General features: G+C 39.7%; 1 protein-coding gene across 2 annotated transcripts in view; it reads left to right on the forward strand.

Moving 5' to 3' along the window:
* syt7a (synaptotagmin VIIa) overlaps positions 1-27,683 on the forward strand; it is a 129,138-nt gene that overhangs the window by 56,107 nt on the left and 45,348 nt on the right. For both annotated transcript variants that reach the window (XM_036148860.1, XM_021310296.2), the window contains exons 2-3: positions 11,883-11,986; positions 25,932-26,011. In XM_036148860.1, coding sequence (XP_036004753.1) covers positions 11,883-11,986; positions 25,932-26,011 — 184 coding nt within the window. The remainder of the gene's footprint in view (positions 1-11,882; positions 11,987-25,931; positions 26,012-27,683) is intronic.

Below are 27,683 nucleotides of genomic sequence, written 5' to 3' on the forward strand. Positions count from 1 at the left end.
TTGTGACCAATCTGACTGAGCTTGGGCCATTTTGTAAAAGAGAACACACAAAAATATCAGTCTCTGGGTGAGCACTGGAATCGGGGGCTCAATAAATACATATGCACAAAAACATTACATCTATTTAATTTAAATTCCAGGCCATCTATCTTTCTACTTCAAAATTAGGACTTTCTTTATGCTGGTTTACCTTGAAAAATCCCTACCAATAAGCAAAGCAAACAAACAAAACAATGAGGTTTGTGGTTGTAACATACCGATATGTAAAAAAAAAGTTATTTTTCCTTTATCAGTCCCTTTGCACTATCTTTTCAGTTCTGTCTCTAAGTCTTGCTTTTGATGCCTTTATTTAATTTTTGGAATTTTTTTTTTTTATTATCAAATATTAGATCCCTTTCATGCCGTTTCCTGCGCTTTATGTTTTGCCTGTTTGGATTTTTAGATCCCTTGAAAAAGCTTTTAATTAAATCTTCCTTTGGAGTTTTACAGCCTTTGTATGGCATTTGGGCTGGCTTTATAACCAGCACATAACAGATGGTGCCTTTCTAGGTGACACGTTGCATGTGTCACATGATGCCTTGCTAGTTAACTGAAGCGCGCCTCGTTACTGGGGCGAGATGGAGCTTGTCTCTCATGCCAGTCATTTGTGGGTGGCGGTCCGCTTGCTTTTTTTTTTATTTTATTTTTCTGAAACGGTGTCTGTGAGGGGCACAGCAGTGCTGCAGCTGAGCCTCCAGGAACATATTGGGACCAGAGAACAGGCAAAGTGCCCTGCAGCCTACAGGGGATCCAAGAGACACTCGCTTTCACCACATGTGCTGTCCACCTACCGAAATTTCACTGATCCGCAACACATTACCGTGATATGCTGCATGTGGCACTCAAATGTCTGCTGAGGACTCGCTGCTTGTAAAAGATAAATTATTTATGTGAACAAATATGCACATTCAGTTCTTACATGGTAAGGTTTGGTGTTTTGCTTATCTCCAAAAGCAGAGTAAAGGCAACAGGATCTCCAATACAGTGGTGGCCAAATTTACCAGCACCCCTGGTAAAGATATTAAATTCATCTTTTATTTCAGCAGCATAGTCTTTGAAAGGAAAAAAAGAAAGTCAAATCCAAACTGTAATTTGAGTATGTTTATTCAGTAGGGCAAAAATAGAAACAAGCTCACCAGTGCCAAATCTTATGACACAAAAAACATTTCCCTGAAACTAAAAAGGAACTAAGATATTTTATTTCTTTCTGTTAAATTGATCCGAGGAATTGTTAATTATTAATCCCTGACTCCCGGTTTTCCATGTGTATAAATGTGATATGCCAAAGAGGCTTGTTTCTTTTAGCTACTCTTCCGAATAGAAAAGACAGGAGAACATGTTGATTCACGTAAGCCAGGAAATGGCTGTGTAGAAAAAGCTGAAACTAAGTTGGCTTCATATTATGTCTACAGTGATGTGAAAAGTTTTTTTTTTCCTCTTGCAGATTTTTGAAAAAAATAAAATAAAGTTTTGCTTTTTTTTGTCACTTAAAGTTTTAAGTTCAGAAAAAGATAATCTGGGTAACTACAATATTCAGTTTTTATATGATGAGTTCATTCATTCAGGGAAATTAACTATCCAAACTAACGTGGCCCTGTATAAAAAAGTGATTACCCTCTATATTTGCTAAGTGGTTGTAATATGAAGGTAAAAACTACCGTTAAGAGTTTGTGAGAGAGTCTTTTTTTTAATCAATGTGGGGATACTTTGGGATTTTGGGATACGCCATTGTTGAAATCCAGCCACAGTGAACATTTTTCTTGGGCATGAACCTCCTGTTTAATGTTATGAGAGAGAGAGAGAAGATGTGTGGATGATGAATCGTGCATCTAATCATCTAATCAAGAGATATTTCCAAATATGGTTGTAGACAATCAGCCAATCAGAGTGACGTCAACTAGGTGCAGCCGCATATCATTAACATATCCAACCCTTTTACTGAGGAGGAACATTTGGCCTGACAAAATAACAAGCTGACGTTATAAGTGAAATTTCTTGGATAATCTACATATGCAGCAATATCAACAACAATAGATAGTTTATACAGTTATGTCATGGCAACTTTAAAGGGTATGTTTCCCTCTCCACTGTCTCTACATATTCGATATGAGGGAATGCTGCTAGGTCAACGACAATGCAGACTGTCCTATGTGGCTACACGCTTTTCCAGGTGGAGTGAATGCCGCTACTCAATGACTGTTACAATCTGCTAAGTTTACTTAGTTCAAAAACCATTGAACATTGAAAACCATTGGAGTGTGGTGGTGGTGGTGTGTGTGTAGGGAGGGGGGGGGGTCTTCAGTGTGATTTGTTTTATTAGCCTTTTTAATCCTAGTAAAGTTATTCCATTCAATTCAATTTTATTTATATAGCACCAGTTCACAACACATGTCATCTCAAGGCACTTTACAAAGTCTAATTCAATCAAATCATACAGACAGACAAGTCAAAAAGTTTCCTATCTAAGGAAACCCAGCAGATTGCATTGAGTCTTGACAAACAGCACTCACTCCATCTGAAGAAGTGTGTAGCCACAGTGGACACACAAAGCTTTTTTTTTAAATCATCGGCTGAAAAAAGCTTTTTAATATTTGCTTAGGTTAGCTTCATGTAAATTACAAAAGAAAACAAAGGAAGTTTGGATCTACTTTTTTAGAGCTTTATATAATCACCGTAATAATTCCAAAAGGTTTGGACAAGGACCAAAGTTTATCGTGCCACCATTGATTGAGTTCATAAACTAAAACTCACACTTAAGAACTGCAGCAATATTTATCTGAGTGCAAATATGCTATTGCTACTTCTTTTGAGTTCTTTTCACATCCCTTTTCCAGCGGTGCCCAAAAAACGTGGGGAGCACTGTATATGTAGCTACTATATCTTACTTTTTTATGCTTTTTGTGTACACTTCCAGTACTTTGCATTTGATCCTTTAAGAATAGATTATATCTGTGACTGCTGAGTTAAAACCAAAAAAAACAAAACAAAAGTGTTGCTGTTACCACCTTACAAGCATATATAGAAAGTGTGGGTATCTTCCTCAATGCCCTTCAAAACTAACTTATACAAATCAACTAATGTCGGTTCAGCAACAGATGTGTTCTAATGTGAACATGACAAAACAGGTCAGTAGATGCTTGCAGTTTCTGAGAAAAGTCTGCCATGTTTTTCTCAAATGCTGACATCCAGCCATCAAGTGGTATGTGCTGTTAGCTGCTTGAAGTGGAGACCTTTCAGTCTATTTGTAATCAGAGTAAAAATTGCAGTCTGTTGGAAAGCAAATGCCCACTGAGGTATGATGGAATGGCAACTTTACACCTATAATGTAAAGGGGATGTCAGAGCGGCAGGTTCGTTTTCTGGGAAAGTGATCTTAGAAACCAGCTCACAGTTCAGTAGGTTAAATGTGTCACATCAGTTTGACAAACATGCTTTTTATACCTTAATCTAAAATGAATATTATGTTTTTTTTGTCTATGATTTCACGTTATTCTAGTAAAACTGTGCAGCTTAACGTAGTAAATCTGAAATAATTCAAATCTGCTGATTTCCATCACCAAATCTTCAGACTCAGCAAGATAAAGAAAAAAAAAAAACTACTCTGTTGAATGGAACCGGAAGCTAGTCAGAACATATTTGCAATTCTAAGCATCGTACTGTTGCTGCGGGTAAACAAATTTTTGCTGAAACATCCTGTTTCAGTTCCCGCAGGCAGAAGAGACTGTGGAGTGACATCTGAGGATTACCCCACAGATCAGTGGCTACAAAAGGTGCAGAACCCATGCTCCAATACAAGAAGCAGGCTCTTTGAAGTGGCGCTTATAGGCTACGAGCTTTGTACCCAGATCTCCAGAGGCACAGTCCTCTTCACCTCACTTAGAGCGCACAGATATGCTGTGGCAGTTTTGATGACTGGACACTGTTCCAGATCCGCCTGTCCAATTAGCAAACCTTTTTCTTCCCCTGAGGACTGCTACCTGCATGTCATTGTGCCTGAGATCAGTCCATGTGGACCAGATCACCTTTACACAGTCACAACAATGCTTAATGTCAAAAGCAGGTATAGGCCTATTATTGCTGTAAAGGTGTATCAATGCTTTTTTTTTAAACGGCTTAAAACATTTCAATTATATAGTTGCTGTGCCTGAAAATACTTTTTTAATGACTTGTTAATGAATGTGCTGGAGTTTTCTCTGCTTGTATGGAGTCTAGTGTTACACATCCCTGCAAATCCCCAACCTGTTGCTGTCAATGGCAGCCAGCAAACGAATAACACTTGTGCCTGTCTTACAAGAAAGACGAGGCAGGATTCATAGTCAGTACTAGAGATGCACTGATCCATCGTTTCCTGGCTAATACAGATTTCTGCTTTTCTTTGAACTCTAACCTGCTGATTCAGATTGTCAATAAATTTGATTTGTTTTCTTTTGAACAGTAAATTATTTAATTTTATGCTTTACAGTATATGTGATTAACTTTTGTATGATTTTATGCCCCTCTAACTCTATTGTGTATCTTTGCATTTCTCTGGCATTGGACCATACGTTGTCTTAGGTATTAACACTCCAGCAACACTTCTGAACTTATTTAAAGGGGACATATCAAGCTTTTCAGTTCTTCCTTTTCACATCAATCATTAATTTATGGACTATATAAAGTGGAACTGCAATAATTTGGTCTGAATTCCTTCTTAATTTACCCCCATGTTCCCCCTTTTTACCCAGGTACATCTGACAGCAACTCATTTTGGTGCGGTCTCTTTGAATCTAAAGGAGGCACATCCCCCCCCGCCCCCCTCCAGGTTGCACAGTGCTCCGCTGCACTTCAGTCGGCCATTTTTGTAGTATGCTGAGCTACGGTGTAATGAGCAACCGAACATTTTCACTTAGGCCCTTGTAGCTTCGGCATCCTTCAGCCTGGACTACAAAGGCGCTCAAAGATATAAAAATGCCCAATCCGTGAAATCTGTTAGCTGGAAGTCTATGACCTTGTTTAGCAGCTCCACAGCAAATAGTGTGATGTACAAATTGTCCAAAAAAAAAAAAAAAAAAAATAGAAAACAGAAACCTGAACGGCTTGAAAACTAGGATCCAATAAGAATATAAAGTTATCTACGCAGTAACTGGATAGACTTCACATTTTCTGCATTCCTAGAGACTCCAAGTACACAACAAAATATATTTAAGGGCTTAAAAAGTGGATTTAGCTTTATATTTCCCCTTTACCACTGTAGCACTTTGATACCAATAGGCTGACATGAATTTTTCGAATAAGACGGACGATTCCAAAGTATGCGTCCTGCAGCTTTCTCACAACATGTACATACAACCTGTTTGTCATTCCTGCATAGTGTATGAGGCAAGTGCTACTCAAATATTGCAATAATGACTCGATAGTGTTATAGTATTACTTAAAGTCATGCAACACTATGCAGACATTCTGTGCTGATGAAAATTAACTCAGATTCCTGAAACTGATGGCATGAACTATATTATCAATAATTTTGCTAATAATTATCTGGTCACTTGGTGGAACTGAGGGAGATTTTAAACTTTCCCTACTAGGTGATGCTTAAATGTGTTTATACTGTAAATAGATAAAATGTTCCATTAAATCTGCAACATTTCTAATGTTTAAATATAGCGTGACACATTTTTCATTTTCTTTGCATCCATGGCAGGAGAGGTAACATTCTTACAGCGGCTTTACTAAATACCAGCGTTAGTATGGTTAATTGATGCAATCGTAGACCAAAAATAGTGCGAGCTGTTACTTTTGTGTGTTTTATTGAATCAGAAAATATCAGATTTTCATTTTTCCACTGTTCAGCTCTGATCAAGGGAAATTAGTTTTTCTCCAATCGACGTGTAATATCTTGACTTTTAAAAAATTTATAATCTTTACCTGCTTACCATGAAACCATGGTAATCTTACAAGATTATCAGACAATGGAAATCTCATACCAGTCAGAATCTTAAACTTAAAGCTGAAGAATGGCTCTGCCTTTCTTCTTAAATGTCCACACTTAACCTCTTGCGTGATTTTGGTCTTTGTTGTCCTCTTCAGCGAGAAGGGTTTATTACAAGCTCATTTGCAGCATCACTGGAAGCACTTGCACCGGTACACAGCGCCATTTATTTCCTCTTTTATGTGCATATAAAAGAGATAGCCAATGAAATCTAAAACAAACAAGGGACTTTCAAGTTCAAGAGTGCCCTGACTTCTAAAGGCTTTTGATCAAAGGGTTCAATGGCTTGTTCGCCTCACTTGTCATTTTTTACTGAGTGGTGCCATTTCAGATGGGATTCAGCACCATCCCCTTGTTATAATTTTTTTTTCAACACTGCTGGCTTAAGCTATATGTATGTTAGGATATTGCTTCTCTGTTTACATATTCAGAATGTAAATAACCATTTTAACCTTTCACTCTTCCAATGCTGCACCTGCTGAAGTATTTTAAAGTAAGAGCTGTATGGAGCGGGGAGGATAAAAATTTCCCCCACCTGAGTGCCATGATCACTGGAGGTTTTCCAGGCTTATTTCACTCTAATGATGCTCGTTTTTTTTTTTTTTTTTTTTGCACACCCATAGAAGATTTGAATATCTCCCTAATACCTCTACACAGTGTATTTCCTCCTTTAATTCCTTGAGCCCAGCTTGTACGCTACAACTTGCTGTAAAAAAAGGGGCATGCATGCAATGGAAAGCAGAGTAGGGCTGTCTATTGCTTTAAATACACCTTTTTCAGCTGGAAGCCATATGAGTGATTTAGCTCATAAACCCTCCCCTAACCACCAGCCACCCTCCCACCCCATGACCTTCAGGGAAAATGCAGGACTTTGGGGTCTTTCATCAGCTGCTGGCTTCCATGGATCCTGACACATCCAAAGATTCATCACTGAGCCACTGACTGCTGCTCTCACATGCCCAGAGCTTCGCAACAGTCCGGCTCTCCTTGCTTAAGATTTATTGCTACTCTTACTAATGCCATGCTTTCTAATGGACTCGACTTTATTGACCTCTTTTTAGAATACACAAGCGGACCACAAATGCTATTTTTGAACATCTGTGAATAGGTAGATATTTATCTTCCTGGAGGAGGCTGATCCTTACAGAGCCTCTCAGACTTCGAGCTCGCCATCTGTGGCCCGTCTGAGCAAAGGTAAAGACGGGTAAATAATGAGCGAGACGCTCGTAATGACTGTAATGCTGGTTGCCTCTTTACAACCAGACAAATGTCAGGGGAGTCGGATCAAGTGTATTTTCTTTCATGGCTGGGTCATCTCCATCTGTCGCCGTGAGATGAGCAAAGGTGGAGTGTAGTGTTAATTTTTTAGATTTGCATGACCAGGTTAACGGAGAAAGCATTGTTGGAGTACCTAAGGACCACAGAAAAACATCTGCAATCATCTATCTATTCTTTTTAAAGGCATCTTGGGTTATTTTTAAACCAGTTGCAAGTAAGATGTTACCCTGTTGTGTTTTCGGGAGTCTTCTTTGTCTGGCAACAGGCTAGCTGAGTAGTTCTCACGCATTGACCAGGGAGACTGTGGTCCTTCTCCCCTTATTTTACCCTGACGTTTATCTCCATGATTATATGCATCCTACAGGTTTAGAAAATGTTCCTCATCTGTTAAGGCTAGAATATAAAGCAGTGTTAAGTGCAAAACAGCTTGTGCAGTTGTGCAACATCAGAACACCTGGGTCTTTCGGTTGAGGGAAGCAAAAATAATATTTAACTGTGGTTTCCAGGAATTTAGCTGACTGTACCACGATATTTGCTTAACTTGCAATGAACAATTCAAGCTGTGGTGCTTTTGGTTTATGGAGGTCATCGTCCTCTGTATTTGAGAGCAGGTCTCAGATTTTACAAGGCCCAGATATCCCTCTCTCCAGATAAACTCTCCAACTTCTTCTCCGGAAACACGTGGCTTTCCCAGTCCACAAAACATATTTACTGTATTCCCAAAGGATTTCACTGGTCTACCTTTGCACATGAAGGAACTTGAGCCACATCCCACTCTTAATCCTTGCAGTTTTTTTCTGATGTCGGCACACCCTACGCATCTGTAACAGCTTCAGCTTTTCTGGGCAGGCTTTCTGGAAGGTGTCGGAGTTTGTTTATGGGACTTTTGGACCATTCTTCGAGAAGCGCATTTGAGCAGGGATTTTGGGTGAGAAAGCCTGGCTTGCAGTGCTCCCTCTAGTTTATCCAAAGGACGGGTTCAGGACAATATTGTGCAGGGCAGCCAAGTTCATCTCACTCCAAACTTACGCATTGCGATTGCTGCTGTTGGGAAGCTTGATTTGCCATTGATGGTCCATGGAGTTGAGCCTTAGGCAGAAAAATAAACCACTTGTTGCATCACATTCTGCCTCAGTATTCATCTTCACTGTAAATCCAGCTGTTAAAAGTCTATTTGTCTGAGAGGAGCTGACCCTCATTCTGGCTGGTTCGCATTCAGTTGTGAAAACACTCAAAAAAATTGTCTAAAGATCCCAGCAGAACAACGTCACCTTCAAAAATCTGACGATTCCAAATTTAACAAACTGCTCTCAACAACTACGCGTCGATGTTTCAATAAACATCACAAACAGCTTTCTGCTTTGGAGCAGCCTTGCTGGAGTCCAACTTGCACTTCTTGACTGTGCTCAGAATGCAGACATTGGTCTTCCTCTGGGGGTTTGAGGACTGGACAGCCCTTAAAAGTATCCCTAGCACCCCATACTGCAGCACAGCTCACAAAATCTCTTGTGGGTTCTGGAGCCTTCTGCAGATTCCTGGAAGAGCCGGTCCATAATTTAGTGGCCAGAGCATAAGTCACACTGCTCCTCGTGGATTTGTGGTCAGGTGATCGGTTGGAGTCACTTCTCCAGCGCTCAAGACAGTATTAAGTTGACCTTAAGTTTATACTAAAAATATACCAAAATCAATATATCAAAAATAATCCACAAATTATCTGTTCATTGCAAGATCTACAGTGTACATCCGTAAATTAATTCTGCTTCTTTGATTTTCTTTCTTCTCCTAGTCACCTATTTAAAAAAAGATGTGCAAATATAGATATTTACTAATTGAAATGCAAAGAGCCTACCTATTTCTAAAGAGACTGTTTTTTTCTTTTGCCCATAACAAGCTGAATGTCATTGAGAAAAATTTGCTGGTTTGTTAAATGTGCATATTCTCACTTGTCTACCGACCCACTGTGTATTAATCCTTTGAAAACACATTTGGTATATACTGTTTTCATTAAATAAACACCATAATATTAAGAACACTGAAGGACAAGTGGAATTATATTACTCATTTAGTTGCAATAAAAAGTTCTGCATAGAAAAGCTGCATCATGGCTTTCACTTGAACTTTGGATTAAGACATCTTTTAAAAGCACCTGCAAAAATTTGGCTCTCAAATGGATAATAAATAGAGTCCAAGTGGCTGAACAGCCTGATTGAATCTGATAGTATGACTTACCAATTAACTGTCGATATTTTAAAAGTGAAAGACATAACATTTATTTGGGCTTTAATCAGTGGATGGAAATACAAAGTAGTTTGACTGAAACATAAAAAGTGCCTCGGTAAATCACATCTAATCCCCATCTAATATTAAGGAGGCAGGGACATAACAGTATGTTTTATCACATATTCCCAAACGCATCTAATTCAGTTATAATCCCCCACTGAGGATGTAAAACTGACATAAAGAATATGAGCAAATATGATGCGTGTCATCATAAAAATATTGTAGTATAGCACTGACTGGTTTGTGAGGAGTGTTGGAAGGACCCAGAAATGCAGGCTTACAGATTAAGTAAGATCTGGATACAGGCTTTATTTCACTAAACAAAAACTCAAACCAGGGAATCCAAAACCATAAATCCTGTAACAAGAGAAACACAAAGACAAAATCCAGTGAGGGAAGTAGTGCCAACTGGGCTCCTGGATTTGATACTGAGCAAGGGAAGACTGGGGGATATATGTTGATGGAGATGATGAAGAAAGGGATGCAGGAAGGCCAGAAGAGTTAAAAAAAAAAAAATATATATATATATATATATATATATATATATATATATATATATATATATATATATATATATATATATATATATACATATATATACATATATATATATATATATAAAGACAAGTTTGGTATGTGGTGTGATATTTTCATTGTATAATAACATAAAGTAAGAATAAGGAAATAACACAGAAACCCCTCATGCTGTTTGCAGTTTGCCAGAAACCTTGTGGGTCAGTGTTTCTCAACCCCAGTGCTCAGGAGCCACTGTCAGTAATTCTTTAGATGGGTCTCACCTGAGCATATCCAGAGAAAACCAAGGTCTTTCTGAAATCTAAATTAAAGGTGTTAAAGGGAACTTTAAGGGAACTGTATGATAGAAAATGTGAGCAGATTTGAAACCTCCCTATACCTTGACAACTCCCAGTGACTGGCCAATGCTTTCTTCGAATCAGAACAACAATGGCAGGTTGTAAACAGGACATTGTTGTACCACTCATGTCTTACGGTTCAGTGCTTTGGTCGCCTTAGTTGGTTGTTTTAAAGCGCTTATTGATATAAATCAATAAATTAAACGAAATTTCTATTTATAATTTCAAGCTATAAGAATATATTACATAAGAGTTCTTTCAGCAAAGAGTTCTTAGTTGTTGTATTTTGTGCCAACTAAATGTCTTTTGCTCTTCGGGAAATGTGCCTGGAACTAGAAGCCTAATCGCTCAATGCTTCTCATTAATTTCTTTTTTCCGTTTTTTTTTTTACTTTTTTCTTTTTCCCTCCACGGTCGGTGCCGTTCTGTGCGAGGTCATGGTTTCTGAAGTGGACTCACGCTGGCTCTGAAACAGTAGCTGAGGCTGAAGAGAAAGCGGCAGCTTTTCCACATGAAACAACTTCACTGCCACTTTTGCTCCCTTCTGAGCTAATCTGCTCCCACGGGTCTCTGTGGAGAGGAGAATAAACGCAAAGATGGGATGGAGAAATATGACGAAAAGGCCAGTTGTGACAAGCGAAGAAAGCGAGAGAGATGGCTGTTGGGGGGAAGAAGACAGACCCGGTTGTTGTAGCCAGGCTGAGCTGTTTGTCAGATTTTGGCACTGAGCGGGCTGGAGGTGTACTCTGGCATACATTTGTCTTTGCATCTTTAGGAGCTGTTGTGTAAGGAAATCACAAATTTAAATTTATTAGTGTCCCCCCCCCCCCTTTCCCACGCCCCTCCATCGAAACAACTAGACGAATCAACGGATGGTGCTTCTTTTTTTTTATGAGTCTTCGTCTTTCAGAGCCACCATGCTCCCTGGGCACCCTCTGATGCCCATTAATCATGAGCTCTCTTGCATTGTCACCTCAGCCTCCCCTCCACCCCCCCCACCCTTTCACTATCAGCCTGTCAGTTAACAAGCTGCGACACCATGACAGTGACGTGTGTGCGGCTGACTGATGCCGGCTCGGGTCCTTATTGAAAAGGTATTGAAATGCTCCGGCACGGAGGCCAGTGAGATTTCATTTCTCAGCTTCTTATGACAAACATTTTTATTTTTTTTTTACATCGGAACCCGGCTTAGTGATTGAATTAATCAATCAGAGATGGCACGGCTCTATTTTGAGACACTTTCCTTTTGACAGCATTTACAGTGGCATGTAATCAACCCATGTTTTCATTTTACTCACATAAAAGAATACCCCTCCCACTCCACCACCACCACCACCAAAAAAACAAAAAAAGACAGAAACAAGAAAAAAACACAAAATACAACACATCACTAATCTTTTTTCCTCTCTGTCTTTCTCTTATTGTCTGTGTGTTGGCGTGTATCCAGGCTCAGTGTCCCTCAGTGTCTTCCTGGTCTCCCTCGCAGTGACAGTTTGTGCAGTTTGGCTGGTGGCTCTTTGTGGCGTCTGTGGTTGGTGTCAACGGAAGCTGGTGAGTTTACACGCACATCCAGGCCAAAAGGTTTAGATCTGTGCCGCATTACATCGCAACCTAGCGGTCCTAATATACTTAAATGGTCGGTGCACCTTTGCAAACAGCAGCGAATAATCATGCAAAGGCTCTTAAAAGTGCACACGCCACTGTTAAAAAAGGTACTTTTGGGGGATTTAAAACAATGAGGCCATAAATGGGGGGGAAAAAAATCAAGTGAACAACTGTAGAGCAAATACACTTGTCTGAGTAAAAAAAAACAGGTGCAATAATCTGGTTGCATAAGTGTACACACCTTAAATTTGTGATTTAATTGCAGTAGTTCATTATTTAGTAGGAGTCTGTCAGTATCCCACATCTTGAGTTGAGTTGACTTGCTTTGCCTGTGACTGATAAACCATTAGACACTAAATAGTATTTATGTCTTGATTATTTTTAGGGCTTTTATGTATTATAATTAACTTGTATTTATTTTTTATTCCATTTTCTTATGTCCTTGTTGAAATTGTGAAGCACATTAGTCAACTTTGTCTTTTTAAAAACATGCTACATAAATATGTACAAAATTGACATTTACTTGGTAATATTTGCCCACTCTGCGAATGTTTGCCGAATCTATAACCGTTTGTGGACATCTCTTGTCCTCGGGCCCTTCGTGGGACCCCAGTCTGACTTTTTCTGTAGGATTTATTTGGCCACACAATTCTCTTCAACGAGTCATTCTTTTGAGGTGTTGGCTGGACGCTTGGGTTCACAATGATGCTGAAATAAAATCCTCATCTTTTTGTCAGGTACCTTAAGGTTTTTGGTCAAAACTAACTGGTATTTAGAATCCACCAGTATTTCTTCCACCTTCAAAAACTCTATCTGGAGATAACGAATCCCAAAGCATCATACTGACACCACCATACTCACTCTGGACATGCTGTTCTCAGTGAGTATACCACTCCCACTTGATTTAGGGAGATTTTAGCCTGACCTGAATGTTTTCTTTGGAAGAAATGGCTTTTATCTTATGACCCTTCTCATTCATCTTCCGGCAAATAAATGAGATTTTGGTCACATGTAGAACATAGAATGTGCTACTTGCTAGAAATATCCTCATCCACTTCAGCATTACTGTTCCATGACCAGTTTCCGGCATGCATTTCCAACAGTTCTGCAGATTTGTTGGCTTTTTGTAATGTCCCTGTTGTCCCACGCACCTCTAATAATTGGTGAATACCTTCCATGTGTAATGGTGTAGATATATTGCAGCGGAGCGTTTTGCCTCCTTCCCCTGACCTTTTGCACAATGAGATTCTTCTGATCCTTTGTAACGTCTCGGCAAACTATGGCTTAAGTTAAATGATTTGAAAAGGCAAAATGTCAGAAAAATCCAACTAGTGTAGTTGAACTTTATTTCAGATTAATCACATTCACTGCATTTGATGGTGGAAAGGAACTCATGAAAACTGAGAGCTGAAAATGAATCAGAATCGCTTTAACAAGGCATCGCTCACTCCTGGAACCAGATTATAATACCTTTTTTACATTTTATACATTGCCACTTCTTATGAATTAGTGTTTTTCCAGCACATTTGAACAGAACAGATGTCACAGTGAAGTGAAAAAAAGAAATATGCTCCATTTTGTACATTACTAAACCTGGGTGCCAGTACTCTGAAGATCCACAGTACTACATGAATCTGGCTAGATGACGGAGGTTCTGCCTCTAACTATTTGCGAGCAAAAGGTTTTCCATCAGCAAAGTTACCAGAACAGGCCTTCAGAATCATAAGTGTTGTAATGTATGATTAGACCCTAAAATGAACGTAATGCATGAAAAAAAGCTCTCATTTTGGGTAATGTCTTCTATAACTGATCTATTGGTAATTATTTCACCATTAGGCTGTCAGTATTCCTAAATGCGTGATATTTCTCTATTTGTGCAGCTGTGTGAGCTTAATTTTATCAGCCTAATTCACATTTATTTACACTTGAGCAGATTAATCCTGTGGCTGCAAACGTAAGCTTTCCACTGACTGGATTCATGCAGTCTGTATCAGTGCCTTTGACAGGGGGCTCCAATCTAACAAGCTTATTTCTAAAAGGCAACCCAAAAAGGTTTGAACGTACTAGTTATGTCCTGTCAAATGTTTGCAATGCAAAATGTTCTCTAAAGGTGTGGAAATATAGTCCTTATTGTCAGTTGAAAGGATAACTTTTCTTTTTGCAGCATTTTGGAGCAGGAGAAAATAAGTCATTCATAGTAAAAATGTCTTAATGTAATCGCTTGAAGACCTGATACACCTTGCCATAGGTTCAGGTTTAGTTCTTTTATAAATACTGAACCAAAAACAAATGACGCCAACGTTTTTTCTCAGCAGGTCAGAAATTCAAGCTTACATTGGAGTGTGTGCAGATTTTAAATCTCCTAATTAGAAATTGAAGTGTGGAATGTGGGCATGAAATATGTGAAACCCTGAAAGCGGTTTGTGTTGATATGTCCCTATTCAAATTATTATAAAGTTAATTGCGGAATTTAATATTATTGCATCAAAGAAGGTTGCTGATTTTGCCCTATTGAATACATCCTAGGGCTGCACAGTGGCGCAGTGGGTAGCGCTGTTGCCATGCAGCAAGAAGGCCCTGGGTTCAAGTCCTACCCTTGACCTGGGTACTTTGGGCTTCCTCCCACAGTCCAAAAACATGACTGTCAGGTTAATTGGCCTCTCTAAATTCTCCTTAGATGAGTGCGATGTGCAACAACGGTCGTTTGTCCTGTTTGTCTTTGTGTTGCCCTGCGATAGACTGGCCACATGTCCAGGGTGTACCCCGTCTCTCGCCCATTGACAGCTGGAGATAGGCACCAGCAACCCTCACAACCCCGTGAGGGATAGAAGTGATAGAAGATGGATGGATGGAACACATCTTACTTATGCAGTCTTTTCATGTCAGTGATTTTAAGATAATTTCCTATATTTTTCATAGTCAGCTGCAAGAACATTATGTTACTAATCTGTTTGCAGGGATATATCAAAACATACTTTAGCTTTAACCAGGGACGTAATCAAAGGAAATTGGAATAGAATTTCAAGTAAAATTCAAGCAATTATAGATCTAAATAATTTGTTGCAATAAAAAACCAATATGAGAAAAACTGATTCTTGTTTACTGAGTACACTGGTACAAAATCATGTTTGTTTATGGGAACAATGGGCACAATATGGAAGCATGGATGAAATATGAACAATATGAGCGATTAAATCAAAGTACCCAATCGATTCTTAAGTGAATCAAAGCTAAGAACCTCCACCATATAGGTCTATAAATACATGAACCAACAACATGTGCTTTGATTTCTTTTATTTATTTAGTAGAAATCAGAGAAAAGTTAGGGTCATGTTTCAATGGATAAATAAGGATACATGTACAGTATAATTGTTTCATTATGCCCTAAAAAGAGAATACATCTCCAACTTCAATGAAGGTCACTGTTGATCCAACTGATTGTTGCTTTATTTGCTACAACTTGCTGTATTCTCTTTTTAGAGCGTATCTAACCCTTTGTCTACTTACCCTGAGGCGGAGCCCCTTCTCTTCAATTTGTTATTGTCCTTTCAAGCAATGACATAAATTATTCCTGAGTTTGGACCTCTTCTAAGAAAAGGCAAGGTTTTGCAATCTTCTTTTGCCAGCTGACCGGCAAAGAGCAGGTGTGTGTGTGTGTGTGTGTGTGTGTGTGTGTGTGTGTGTGTGTGGTGGGGCAGACCTTGGTTCCACAGTCAGAGAAGACTCGGATAACTCGGATCACTGACTGTAGTGTGAAGAGCTCTGGGGTCATCGTCGGACTTGATAAAGTGCTATACAAGTACAGGCCATTTACCGTTTCTCATCTAAAGGACTTTAAACGAGATGGAAATCACTCTTTTAAAAAAACGCAGCGCTGTTTTTCTGTTTTAATGTCCAATAAAGGACTGAAACGTACAAGTGCTCAAGATCGGGGAAACCCTATTCTGTCCATCTCTAGGGGTTTTCATGGCACCTGGACCCTCTTCAAAACAATTCTTACCTATATGAGTAAACAGTGCAGGCAGAGGATGTGTGTAAAATTGTCTCTCTGAGGAGTAGCACAGCACAGATGAAGCAGGCTGACCTCTGACAGAGGGCGTGTCATTGGAATTATGTGGTATGAAATGTAATTGATTAAACAGGAGCCACCATTCATCACACAGACAGACCTATAAGCCTGAATGCCACTTCATCTTAAAGGATTCTTTTCACATTTTTTTTATGCCTGTAAAGTTAATTCGTTTCTTAGTCAACCAAAGAACAACTGTTTCACGTTTAATATCTTGTCAATTTCTCCTTTTTCGGCGCAGCGTCGCTCGGCCGAGTCCCTCAAAGAACAGAAGCTGACAGTACAGCAGGTCTCACACACATCGGGCCTCTCTGTCTACGGCCATTTGCAGTGCTACAATCACCAGCAAGGCGACTGTGCCTGAGTTACCTGCTGATGCCATTACAACGTATGGGGAGGGGGTGGGGGTGGGGGGAAATGATCCTTGCTAAAATGGGACAGAGGTTGAGCACAAGCTCTGTGTTGTTTCAGCATCACATTATATTTGATATTCCACCTTAAAATAAATGGAGCAGTGAATTCCTCCTAGTCTCCTGCTGTGACTGGAGGTAGCTCTGCTGCCAGCATCCTGGGAAGTCTCTAAGGTCCTCCTCTGAGCACCGCTGCAGATGAATCTTATTTTTATCCTCCGACGGTGCCGAGAAAAAGTCCCGCTGCAGCCGCGGGTTGAGATTAAGTGACAATCTTTCTGGCCTCACGACACTGTGATGGCCGTCGTCCACCACACGGAAAGATTTTCTTCTTCTCTCTCTCTCTCTCGGGAGACGGCATTCAAAGCAACTCTTTTGTTTTAATATCCAAGAATCTAGTTACCTTCTGGGTGTGTGACTGTGTGTGTGTGTGGCGGACTGGGTGGGAGGAATTAAGACGTCAATTAAAGCGCTTTGTAGTCTTCAGACCACTTACTTTGGGGAAAAAATGTCAGCAGCCCACTGGTGTGAAACCACATTAAACGCAGCTGTTTAATGTACAAAATAATTAAGTTTGACTGAGATGAATCGCGCTCATTTCTCTGATGGGAAACGTGTTACTATTGACATGCGGCACTCGGAGGAAGCACAAACAACGTTAATCTTGTTTAAGTAATCATCATCCTGAAAAGAAGTATTCACACCTCATTTACTTTGTCAGCTTACAAACACATTTTATCTGGATTTCATGTGATAGGGCCACATAAGAAATAAAAGGATGCTCAAATATATATATATATATTTTTTTTTACAAATAGAAATATATAATATATGGCAAGCATTTTGTATTCAGACCCACTGTGTCAATACTGACACATCCCAACAGCTACAAATCTCCCGGTGTATTTCTCTATTAAGTTTTTGCCCATTTCTCTTTTTAAAGTATCTCAAGCTCAGCCAGACTGGATAGAGAGCATCTATCAATATTGACTTTTCAAGTCTAAACACAGGTTTTCACTGGATTTAAGTCTTGACTTTGACTAGGCCATTCTAACACATGGATATTCTCTGATCCATTCATTGTAGCTCTGGCTACGTGTTGTTGTCCTACTGAAAGGTTAATCCTAGTATCTAGTATTTTGCACTGTCTTTGTTTTCTTTATTTATTCATGCGTCTATCAACTTTTACCAGCGTCTCTGTCCCTACTAAAGAAAAGCACCTCCATAGCATGATGCCGCCGGCGCTATATTTCACCGCAGTGATTGTGTGACCGGAGTGATGTGTAGCGCTGTTTGTGTTCACACATTGCATTTTGCATGTAGGCCACGTAGTCTCATCTGAGAAGAACGCCTACCGCCCCGGCTGATGTGTCCTCTTCACGGCTTGTGGCAAACTTAAACTATTCTGAGGCTTTCTTTCAAAAGCGTCTTTCTTCTTGTCACTCTTCCATAAGCTCCAGATTTGTGGAGTGCACAGATAGTCGTTGTCCTGTCAGCAGATGCACCCACCTGAGCTGTGGATCTCTGCAGCTCCTCCAGAGCAACCATAGGCATATTGGCTGCTTCTCTGATTAAAGCTCCCCCTTCTCCTCCTGTGGCTTTTCAGTTTAGATGATGTACTAGATCTTCCCTCATCCGTCAGATGTGCTTTAAACCTCCTGACAACTTTATCCCTGATCTGTCTGGTTTGCTCCTGGGTCTTCATGATGCTGTTTGTTTACTAATGCTCTCTAAGAAAAGGATGCATGGTAGAACCATGATTGCTACATTGCAGCAAGAATATTACAAGTTTGAATTATGTTGTGGGGTCACCCAGTGCAGGCACGTGCACAGAGATTTTTTTTTGTTGCATATTTATTTTGTTAAAGCAAATAAATTTGCATTTGATCAAACAGGGTAACTTAAAAAATATCAAATTGAGTAAATAAAGAATTTCCAGGCAAGGAAGACAAATTAGAACCATTTTGCTTTTTAAGTTTTTTTTTTATAAACAAAAAAAAAAAAATCAAATAAACACCAACAAATATTCAAACTTAAAACTTTGCTCTGAATAAATAAGATAAAAATAAGGCATCAGATATTCTCCATAAAACAGAACTATGTGCAAAAGAGGCGATGCTCTCTACAAAGGTGCAGGGAGCAGGATTGTTCAAGTAGCCACTTCACAGGAGCATCCTCCTTGTAACACTGTGTTAATGTTAACAATGGGCATAATATAATGCAAATTAAAATTAATGAGACAGCCAAGTAACGTTTTCCTACTTGTTCATAATTTTTCATATGCTGGTCTATATTATAAAGCATCATTTTTAGCTTTCTACATATTAGTAGATATTCTACGTATTAGTTTGTAATGTTAATTATCGAGCAAAATCATTCTTTAAAATGCTCTCCCTTCCTTCTCCTCCACCCGCCCTCTTCCTTCCAAATCACTGGTTTTTACGAGTACAAAACGTGTAGTGCTATGTGTTACGCATAGATGCTCTTTATATGTAAAGGCAATTTGTTCCATACCCCTCCCCACCATTTAAATCTATATATGCCGCTTGTCTTGGTAGGGTTATGTTCCTGGAGTTCATTTTATAGTGCAAATAAGGTAATTCACTTAAACAGGCTCACTTTAAGCGAAGACCTTTCATTATTAAAAGGCCGCTGTATCCGGTTTGCTACACGGCTGAGCACCATGAATTTTTTTCCCCAGCTCAAGTCCAAAGCATTCGTTTTGGATTTTTTTCTGAGTGTACTCTTAGACAGCGTCAGCTTTGATAAGAACAAGCGGCTTGCCTGAAGCCTCACGTGTCATTTGCGAGTGGGCCCATGCCCGTTGCTGGTATGATTCATAGGTTAATAGACAAGATGTTTTTGGGCGAGTGTTGCTTTTGGTATTTTAGCTTTGGCAAACCGGTGCGATGACTTTTGTTTCAACGGTCCTCAGACAAAGTCATTCTGAAGCCTCATTCCTACTTAAAAACGAAAACAAAAAAAACTCCCCTTTGATGTATTACGCAATGAACACTGCGCTTTATTGTTGCTTAAAGATCTGTAGGTATGATGAATTTTGAGCTGGCAGAAAATCTGGTGTCGTTTCCTGCCTGATTCAATCACAGTGGAGACAACAAGAACACAGCAAATACTAATATGATATTCTTTTATAATGTGATTATTGGGCTCCTCCGCGGTGGGGCTGTTAGGTGTCAGCAGGGGCCTGTGCTCTCGGTGGTGGGAGAGATTTCCAGATATCAGAAGCGGTGCAGCTCTAACATCTGTTTGAGCAGCAGTGGCCGCTTGGCATTCAAAAACCCCCCACCTGCACCTGTGTACCTTGTTGCTGTTTAAACCGTGACATAGTAGAGCGAGGTCAGGACGGAAACAGACCGCGTGAGCAGTGCTCACTCACCGTTTTCCCTGAATATTCCACCTGCAGTAATGACTTGTTTGAGAGGGAAAGACTGAAATTACATCATTGAGATGATCGCTAATTCAAAGACGTTTAAAGAGAAATCGTCATTGTTCTTGGTGGCTTTTATACAATACAAAGTGTAAAAAAAAGCAACAGCAGAATGCATATAGATGTATGGATAGATAGATAAAGATTTTGACTGGTGTTGAATACAACTCATCACTTGATTTAACGGCAGACAGCCATTTTAATAGCACCTCTGTAATTGTGGTGTGATGCTGGTAATATTGAGCGAGCGTGTCGGCTCTTGTTGGCTGGTAATTCGTGGCAAACAAACACAGCTGGGTGTTGGTAGGCGAGTGCGCTGCCAGGCGAGACAGATAGAGAGCCGTGCTTTTAACTCTGCCTTCTCTCATGTTGGGACTCTTTCAGAAAACTCTCTCAGCATCACCGCAGGCAGTCCAAGACCACATCTTCTTGTCTTACTCATCGGCGCTTCTGCAGCAGAAACTAAACTTCCTGCTTCCTCCGAATAAAGCCTTTTCTGTCTTTCTGTCTCTTTTAAGCAAAAACATTTTTTTTTTTTTGAGTGCCTCAGATACGGAAACATTTATTGCCGCTTTGACTTTGTTTTTTTTTTTTAGAAATGTGGTCGAGGGGCGGTGTCCTCGAGAACCTTAAAAGATGTCCGTATGTGCAATTTGAAAACCATCTGTGTGTAGCATCACCCAATCAAAACTGTTGTCCAAGGAGGCATAAAGCTGTGATATTTCAATGTTATTCCACGTTTGTCCCAAGCTTTTTAAGCACAAGCAGAAAAATGTATTTATTTTACTGGCCAGCCTTGAGACGGCAACACTGGTGCTGCGAGGCGTTCTGTAGAATAAATTGTGCATTGCGTGGGGTGATTGGACCCGTGCAAAATGCTCCACGATGGTGAATACTCCACGATGTTTTCCCTAAAGCCATTATGAAAGTGGTTTCTCCTTCAAATATATACAAAAAAAAAAACTTCCCTCAGAGATTTTGGTCCATATCGACATGATAACATCGACATGATAACATAACAAGCAATAGCTGCAGATTGGTCAGATGCACATCATGGTGCACAGAATCCTCAAGGGGATCAGTACAGTGGACACATTCCCATGTTAAACAAACCAGCTTGTCCTTGTTAGAGCTTTGTGACATGGTGCATTATCTTGGTGGAAGTAACAGTCAGAAAATGAGCATGCAGGCTGTTCCCATGATTATTAGGGGATAGACAGGTTTAGCACTCAGTAATCTGTTGGGCTGGGGCTTATAAATTGTTCCTTAGGGACACAAAATGTGGCAAGAAAATATCGCCCCATTGGATGACATTACCATTAGTCTAGTACCATTCAGAATGGGTCCAAGTTGTTTCCACCTAATTCTGACCCTAATATCTGAATACCTCCAGCTGAAATATGGACCAGTCAATGTTTGATAGATGATATTTTGCATACTTTGGTTGTAATCAGCAGTCACTTGAGCCTCTTTAACGTTCGGAGCAAATCTGCCCATTCTCCTCTGACAGCCAACATTATCAAGGCGATTTAATGCGCCGCTCCTGCTGGCTGTTAATCTGTTTTATTACTTTTGAACCCTTTTCTTCAAACCTCGAAGATAGTAGTGCATTGTGTAGCAGATCAGCGCTTGCTGAAATTTGCCCCTTCTTTGGTACCGACAACAATTCATTGAATTTAAAGTCAATGAGATCCCCTTTCAGACGCTGGGTTTAAATGTCTGCAAGTCAAATTCAGCACGTCTAGATGCCTTAATGCAGGGGTGTCCAAAGTGTGGCCCTGGAGCCATTTGCAACTCTTGGAATGATTTTGTGTGGCCCCTGGACCACATTATAAGAATGGCAAAAATGTAATTAATCGGCCCTTGAGGTTGATGCAGACACGGTTTAAAAAAAACATTTAAATTGATGCAGGACTTTTCAAAACATATATGCACAAATTAGAACCTGCTTAAAAAGGGGGTGAAAAAGACATTTAACTATTTCTATAAAGCAAGAGCTTTGAAAGGGGGAGTCAGTGTTCTTGTTGCTGAGAATACATAAAAGATATATCGGGGAAGATAAAAGAAAACCAATTAAGCCCAAAATCTATGATTGAATCCTGTTTATTTTGTAATTTTTAAACAGGAGAAACATGCAGGATTCTTTGTGTTTGAGCTCTACACAAACAAAACATGAGCTTTACACATGCCCTGTTTACAAAAATCAGAGTACTTTGTTTTGTTTCATATAGTGGATTTGGTTTGTTATTGACCGGGTGAAAAACTGTTTTAGTTTTTTGCCTGCTTAATGAATACAAGTCAGGTCTTTTTGGCCCGCACGCACGTTTAACTTGATAGCGTTGGCCCCTGTTGCAAAAGGTTTGGACCCCACTGCTTCATCAATTTAGAGTCTATCAGGGGGCTAATGCTTATTTTACTAAAATCAGAAAAGTGAAATAATTGAAATAAGCATCTGCAATAAGGGACACTTCTCATATTATTTGTAATAAAACCTTTTTTGCTTGTACTTTTAAATTGAACTAAAGCTACAATCACAATTGTTGAATTAAGCATTCTGTAATACAATTATGAGCCAACATCCTCCTATGTTCCTGTCATGATCGATGCTGAAGCTAAAATATATTCTCAGCTCTTTTAAGCTGGTTATTTTAGGGCATTTCTCAAAATAAAATATTATTTTTATAATATATATATTATATACTTATATTTATAAGTAAGGATTGCTGCAACGCTTTATTCCTTAAGTCAAATAAAACCCCTAGATTCATGGTTGATGCAAAATCCAGGATTTAGGATTAAATATTTTCTGCAATTAATTAATTATACTGATTTGTATGTTAAACTAACTCTGGATGTTAGTTGGATGTTTGAAACACACTAACTATGTTTCAAATGGTTAACTTTTTTTAAATTATGGGACTTTATTGTTAGAATTTAATGTGACTAAATTATCCACCATTACTAATGAATCAAAATCCCCCCCAGGAGCGTTTATGACTGAGTGTTCGGACGTTTTATGGAAACTTGCATCTGTTCGGACTATTTCATCATTTGATTTTTTTTTTTTTTTGTGCAAAATGTATTATGAAGTGGTGACTCAAAGCAATACCTTACAGCATACCTCAACATGAAAAAAAAAATCCCAGTGGTAGGTTTTACCATCTGCTATTGGTTTCTCTAGCCTAGATTTGGGGTTATTGATTTTATTTCTCCATTGTTTTCCATCTTATTTCGTTTCAACTGCTGAGCTTTGTCACGTCGGCCTTTATAGATTTCTGCTGCCTTTCTACCTCCCTTAAAGGAGAAGAGGGCGAGTTTTAGTTATCCATTCCTCTGTGAATGGACCTGAAGGATGCTGTAAAGGAGAACTTCTTTATTTTTCCTTTCTGAAGCTGTGTGTGTGCTCTGAAAGACGAATGCGTCTCTCACTGCAGAATGTATGAGTCCTTCCTTGGTTTTAAATCCAATCCACTTGGGACTGTCTTTCACTCCCTGTTCCATTCACTTCTCATTTGCACCTGTCTCTCTCTTACTACCTTCCATCCCATTGTTTCACAAGCTGCCCTTCACCCTCATTGTTTTTCACTCCTTGTGGTCTGGCCTCTCTTTTTTTTTTTGTTTTTCAATTTCATTTCCATTTTCAGTTTTCAGTTCTCTTACTTTTGCACTGGACCACTTGCTCCCTTTTTTTGTGTGGAAATTTTTATCATTGCAATGAAGAAATATGTTTTTTTTTCTTCATTGCACACAAAACAGAAATGTAGGAAAATTTGTTGTAGTTTGCCTATTTGTTCAGTAGAGGCCACCTCTTGCCCTTACATTTGATATGTAGTCTGATACATACTTTTCTGAAACATTTTAAGCCCTTTTGGCTTTTTTGTATGTTTTATAGGATGCGACACGGATGTATCCTTATGTCAGGGAGCAGTTTATTTGAAATCCAGTCTGTCATTCAGCGGCCCGCTCTGTTAGGAAGCTGGTTACTCCATCATTGTTTATTCAGTTGTTGACCTTTCCTGTTCAGATTAGAGCTGAATAGACAAGACATGATCGGCTTAGTGTCTGTGTATGTATTCGATATTATCCTTTTCGCTACTGTGGCCTTTAACATTTTTGTCCTCTGCAGAGCTTTTTGTAAACTCTTACTCTGCAACAAGACATAAGTCACATATTCTCTGGTTTGGGGTTTCAGTTTTTGGATGAGCTTCATTCCAAATGCACTCCCTGGCAACAAAAAAGGTTAAAAAAGGGGAGAAAAAGATACAACTATTTATATTTTATAAAGCAAGAGTTTTGAAAAGTTTTGAAAAAAAAAGGGAGTCAATGTTCTTTTTGCTGAGAATACATGAAAGATATCTTGAGGAAGATAAAAGAAAACCAATTTAAAAAATGTAGAGTTTGACAGTAAGAAAGGAACAAAATGTAATAATATTCAAACAATATATATTTTTACTATCTATAAAATGATTTAAAAAAGACAGAAGTAATGAAAAAATGTAAAATGGAGAGAATAACAATTGAACCAAGGCATTACATTTTTTCTCTCTCTCACCATCTTTAAACGTCCATATTCATCGTGAACATTATTTTTTCAGTATGCTGACGTAGAGTCCCAACCAGCTTTTGCTTCTCCATAAGGTCCAGGCACATCTTGTGATTTTATTTCAGATGTTCAAATTTTGAGTTGTGGTTTTATAACCTCACTCTGCTTTAAAGCATTTTGTTGCTTTAACCCAGACCTTTGATCTTCCTTGGTCTTCATGGTCATGTTTCTCCACTAATGTTCCATAACAAACCTCTGAGATCCTCAGAGAGCCTCTGTGTTTATGCTGACATTCAGTTGTCAGGGAACATTTCTGCAGGCATTTGGCTGAACTGGATTTTATTTGCGAGTGTCAGACTGAAGGGGACTAATTATAAACGCTTAGCACATGTTACAGGTTTTAATTTGTAACACATTTTAACACCATTTATCACTTTTTTTTTGTTCCCACTTCCAAACTTGGCACTACTTTTTATTGCTCTTTCACATAAAATCCCCCCCAGACCAACATCAAAGTGCTGAACTGTTTTTTTTATTATTATTATTATCCTGGGTCTCAGTCATATAACATGTATTGGAATGGAAAATACTGCGGTTCAGGCTTTTTTGCAGTATAGCTGTATGACCCTGGGGACATGTGCTGCTTTATAATAAACCCAAAAGTCTAAGGCTGTAAGTTTGATTAACTCCCGGCAAACAAGCTCACCTCTGGGATTGTGGCAACTAAAGATCCAAGCCTAACCCAGCTTTGCCGTTAGGGTTAAGGTGAATAGGAATGTTTTTCTTTCAATGTTTTGCAGGGATGGAGAATCCTTCCCTCCTCCTTGTGTGTATCAGAGCATCACTTTCAGTGTTACATCCACATTTTTTTTTTTTTTGCGCGGAAGGGCAGCTGTGGACTGATCCCCAACCCGTTCCGCTGGTATAAAATTGTCAGTAGAGATTACCTGCAGCAGGACACGTGCGAGACACCTTTAACAGTAATGAGCTTTTCCAGAAGAAAGCGCACAGCAGAACCTACTTTTGGAGCCCCTTAAATTGCCATTATTTCCATGGTTACTGCAGGTCATGCTCCAGCTGTTTGAAATCAGGTTTGGAGCGTGGCTTTCAGGAAAGCCACTTTCCAGGACCCAGCGGATTACCTCAAAGAGGCAATCGGCATGTAAATTTTAGGGTGGTGTGAATGATAATCATATTCAGAAATGACTCTTCACAGCAGATTTGATTTGACTTTGATTAGTGTAATCAGAGTACCATAAAGAGTGATGGCATGGTGTTTCTGAGATAATGGGAGAGGCATTTACTCTTGAAATTAGCACGGCAAAAACACAGCTTCCAAGGACAAATCTAGGCTAACCTTTTTTTTTTGCCTCTTTGTTTTCTTCGTCATCCCTTCCCTTCCGTTCTTCATTTGCCTCCAGGGAAAAAGAAACAAGCCGGGAGTGGAAACAGCCGACACTCCAGACTCTGCACGTGGGCGAGGGGAGAAGAAAGCCATCAAGTAAGTGTCTGGTAACTGGTTGGGGTGGAACAGTCTGGTGATAATGAGCTCGATTTGGTTCAGCTTCGAGTCCCCCCGATGAACGACGACGCAAACAACACAGAAAATGAGCCTGTATTGTTTCTGTTTGCGAGGATTTCCACAAGGATCCTGTTTTTGGAGAGCAGTCTAATGCAAGGACAGTGATCCATTCAGAGTAGATGTAATCTGCATTGTTTAACGTTTGAAGATCTTTGCTGTTGATGAAATCCTTTGACAGCTCGAGATGCTGCAGGTTCAAGGCAAAAGACGAAGGCTTGAGCCCTCTGTGAAATGCTTGAAGTCTGATTGTTTTGGGATGATCTTAATCTTACATCTCTTGCAGGATTCTAACTGAGCTAAAGGCATTTTATCGTCTTGGTAAATGAAGCTGACATGTCGTATTTTTTAAAATCCTGTATGTGCTGCTGTATTAACCTGCTCATTCACTTCTGTAGCCTGGTTTTGCCTCAGCTACTTTCACAATGTTGGTTTTTATTTGTGTGTGGATGGTTTTTAAGCACCAAAGCAGGCTTCAGCTTGTATATGCATTCTGACTTGGTGTGTTGGATTTCTTAAGTCTTGTTATTTTCTGTCTCCAGCAGCATTGGTGTGCTCTGTTGGTCATTTCAGCTTCCGACTCCTCTCTCCTTTCTGTCCTGTCCCTGTGCTACGGTTCTGACCGCTGCTGTGCAACTTGTATGGCATTAGTGATTCTGCTCACTGCACTTTCTTACTGTGTGTCTGTGTAATTTCTCTGCTTTGTGTTTTTTTTGTGCTCATGCTTTCTTTCTCACTTCTCTTAACACCAAGGATGGGGTGCAGACTTCCCGTCTGCTTCAAGATTTATCTGTTATTATAACGCGTGCTTTGTTGGTTTGAGTCTTTTCTTGAAATTTTGTCTGTGCAGCTGAATACCCAGAATAACCCCCAATGTGTTTGCAAATTCAACCTCTACGATGACTTGTCTGCTTCAGGTAGAGAAACAGACTTTAAATCTGGGCCTGCTGTGTTTCCGTCGATGCGAGAGCAACCTCCGTCCTCCAGCCAAGCCCCCGGGACGGCCTGTGATCTGAACGCTCGGTTGGTGCCAAGTCTGCCCGTAGTTGTGTTGCTCTGACCTGTCTCTCTCTTTGGCCGCAGTGATCTAGACAGAGACTTTTGGAATAACAATGACAGCAGCACAGTGCAGCAGAGGTGGAGCTCCTATCCGCCCAAGGAGTTTGTACTAAACATTTCTCCCTATGCCCCATATGGAGATCCTCGCCTCACGCTCAAGTGAGTCTTGGTCCAAGTCTGGTAAGAGACTTCCCTCTGAGCAGGGCTGTAATGAGGCAGGGGCAGCGCTGCTCTCGTTCCTTCTTCTCTTTTCCTCCTTTTGCCTTTCCTAGCTTCTCCGTCCCACATATTCCCCTCACCTGCTTTGCTGTCACCACCATTAGCAAGCTCATCCAAATTATGATTGGTATTGGCTAATTTCCATACGTAGACACCAAATCCTCTCACAGATAACGGGGCTCGTTACTGAAACACCCATCTCATCAATGTAATCAAAATGCGCATATTCGTTGACCTGCATTTGTTATATAATGCCATTTCCATTATCCCTAGTAACAACAACAAAAACAATGATGATAATAACCCAACTACTGTT

Source organism: Fundulus heteroclitus, chromosome 2 (assembly GCF_011125445.2).
Source record: "Fundulus heteroclitus isolate FHET01 chromosome 2, MU-UCD_Fhet_4.1, whole genome shotgun sequence".
Lineage (NCBI taxonomy): Eukaryota > Metazoa > Chordata > Actinopteri > Cyprinodontiformes > Fundulidae > Fundulus > Fundulus heteroclitus.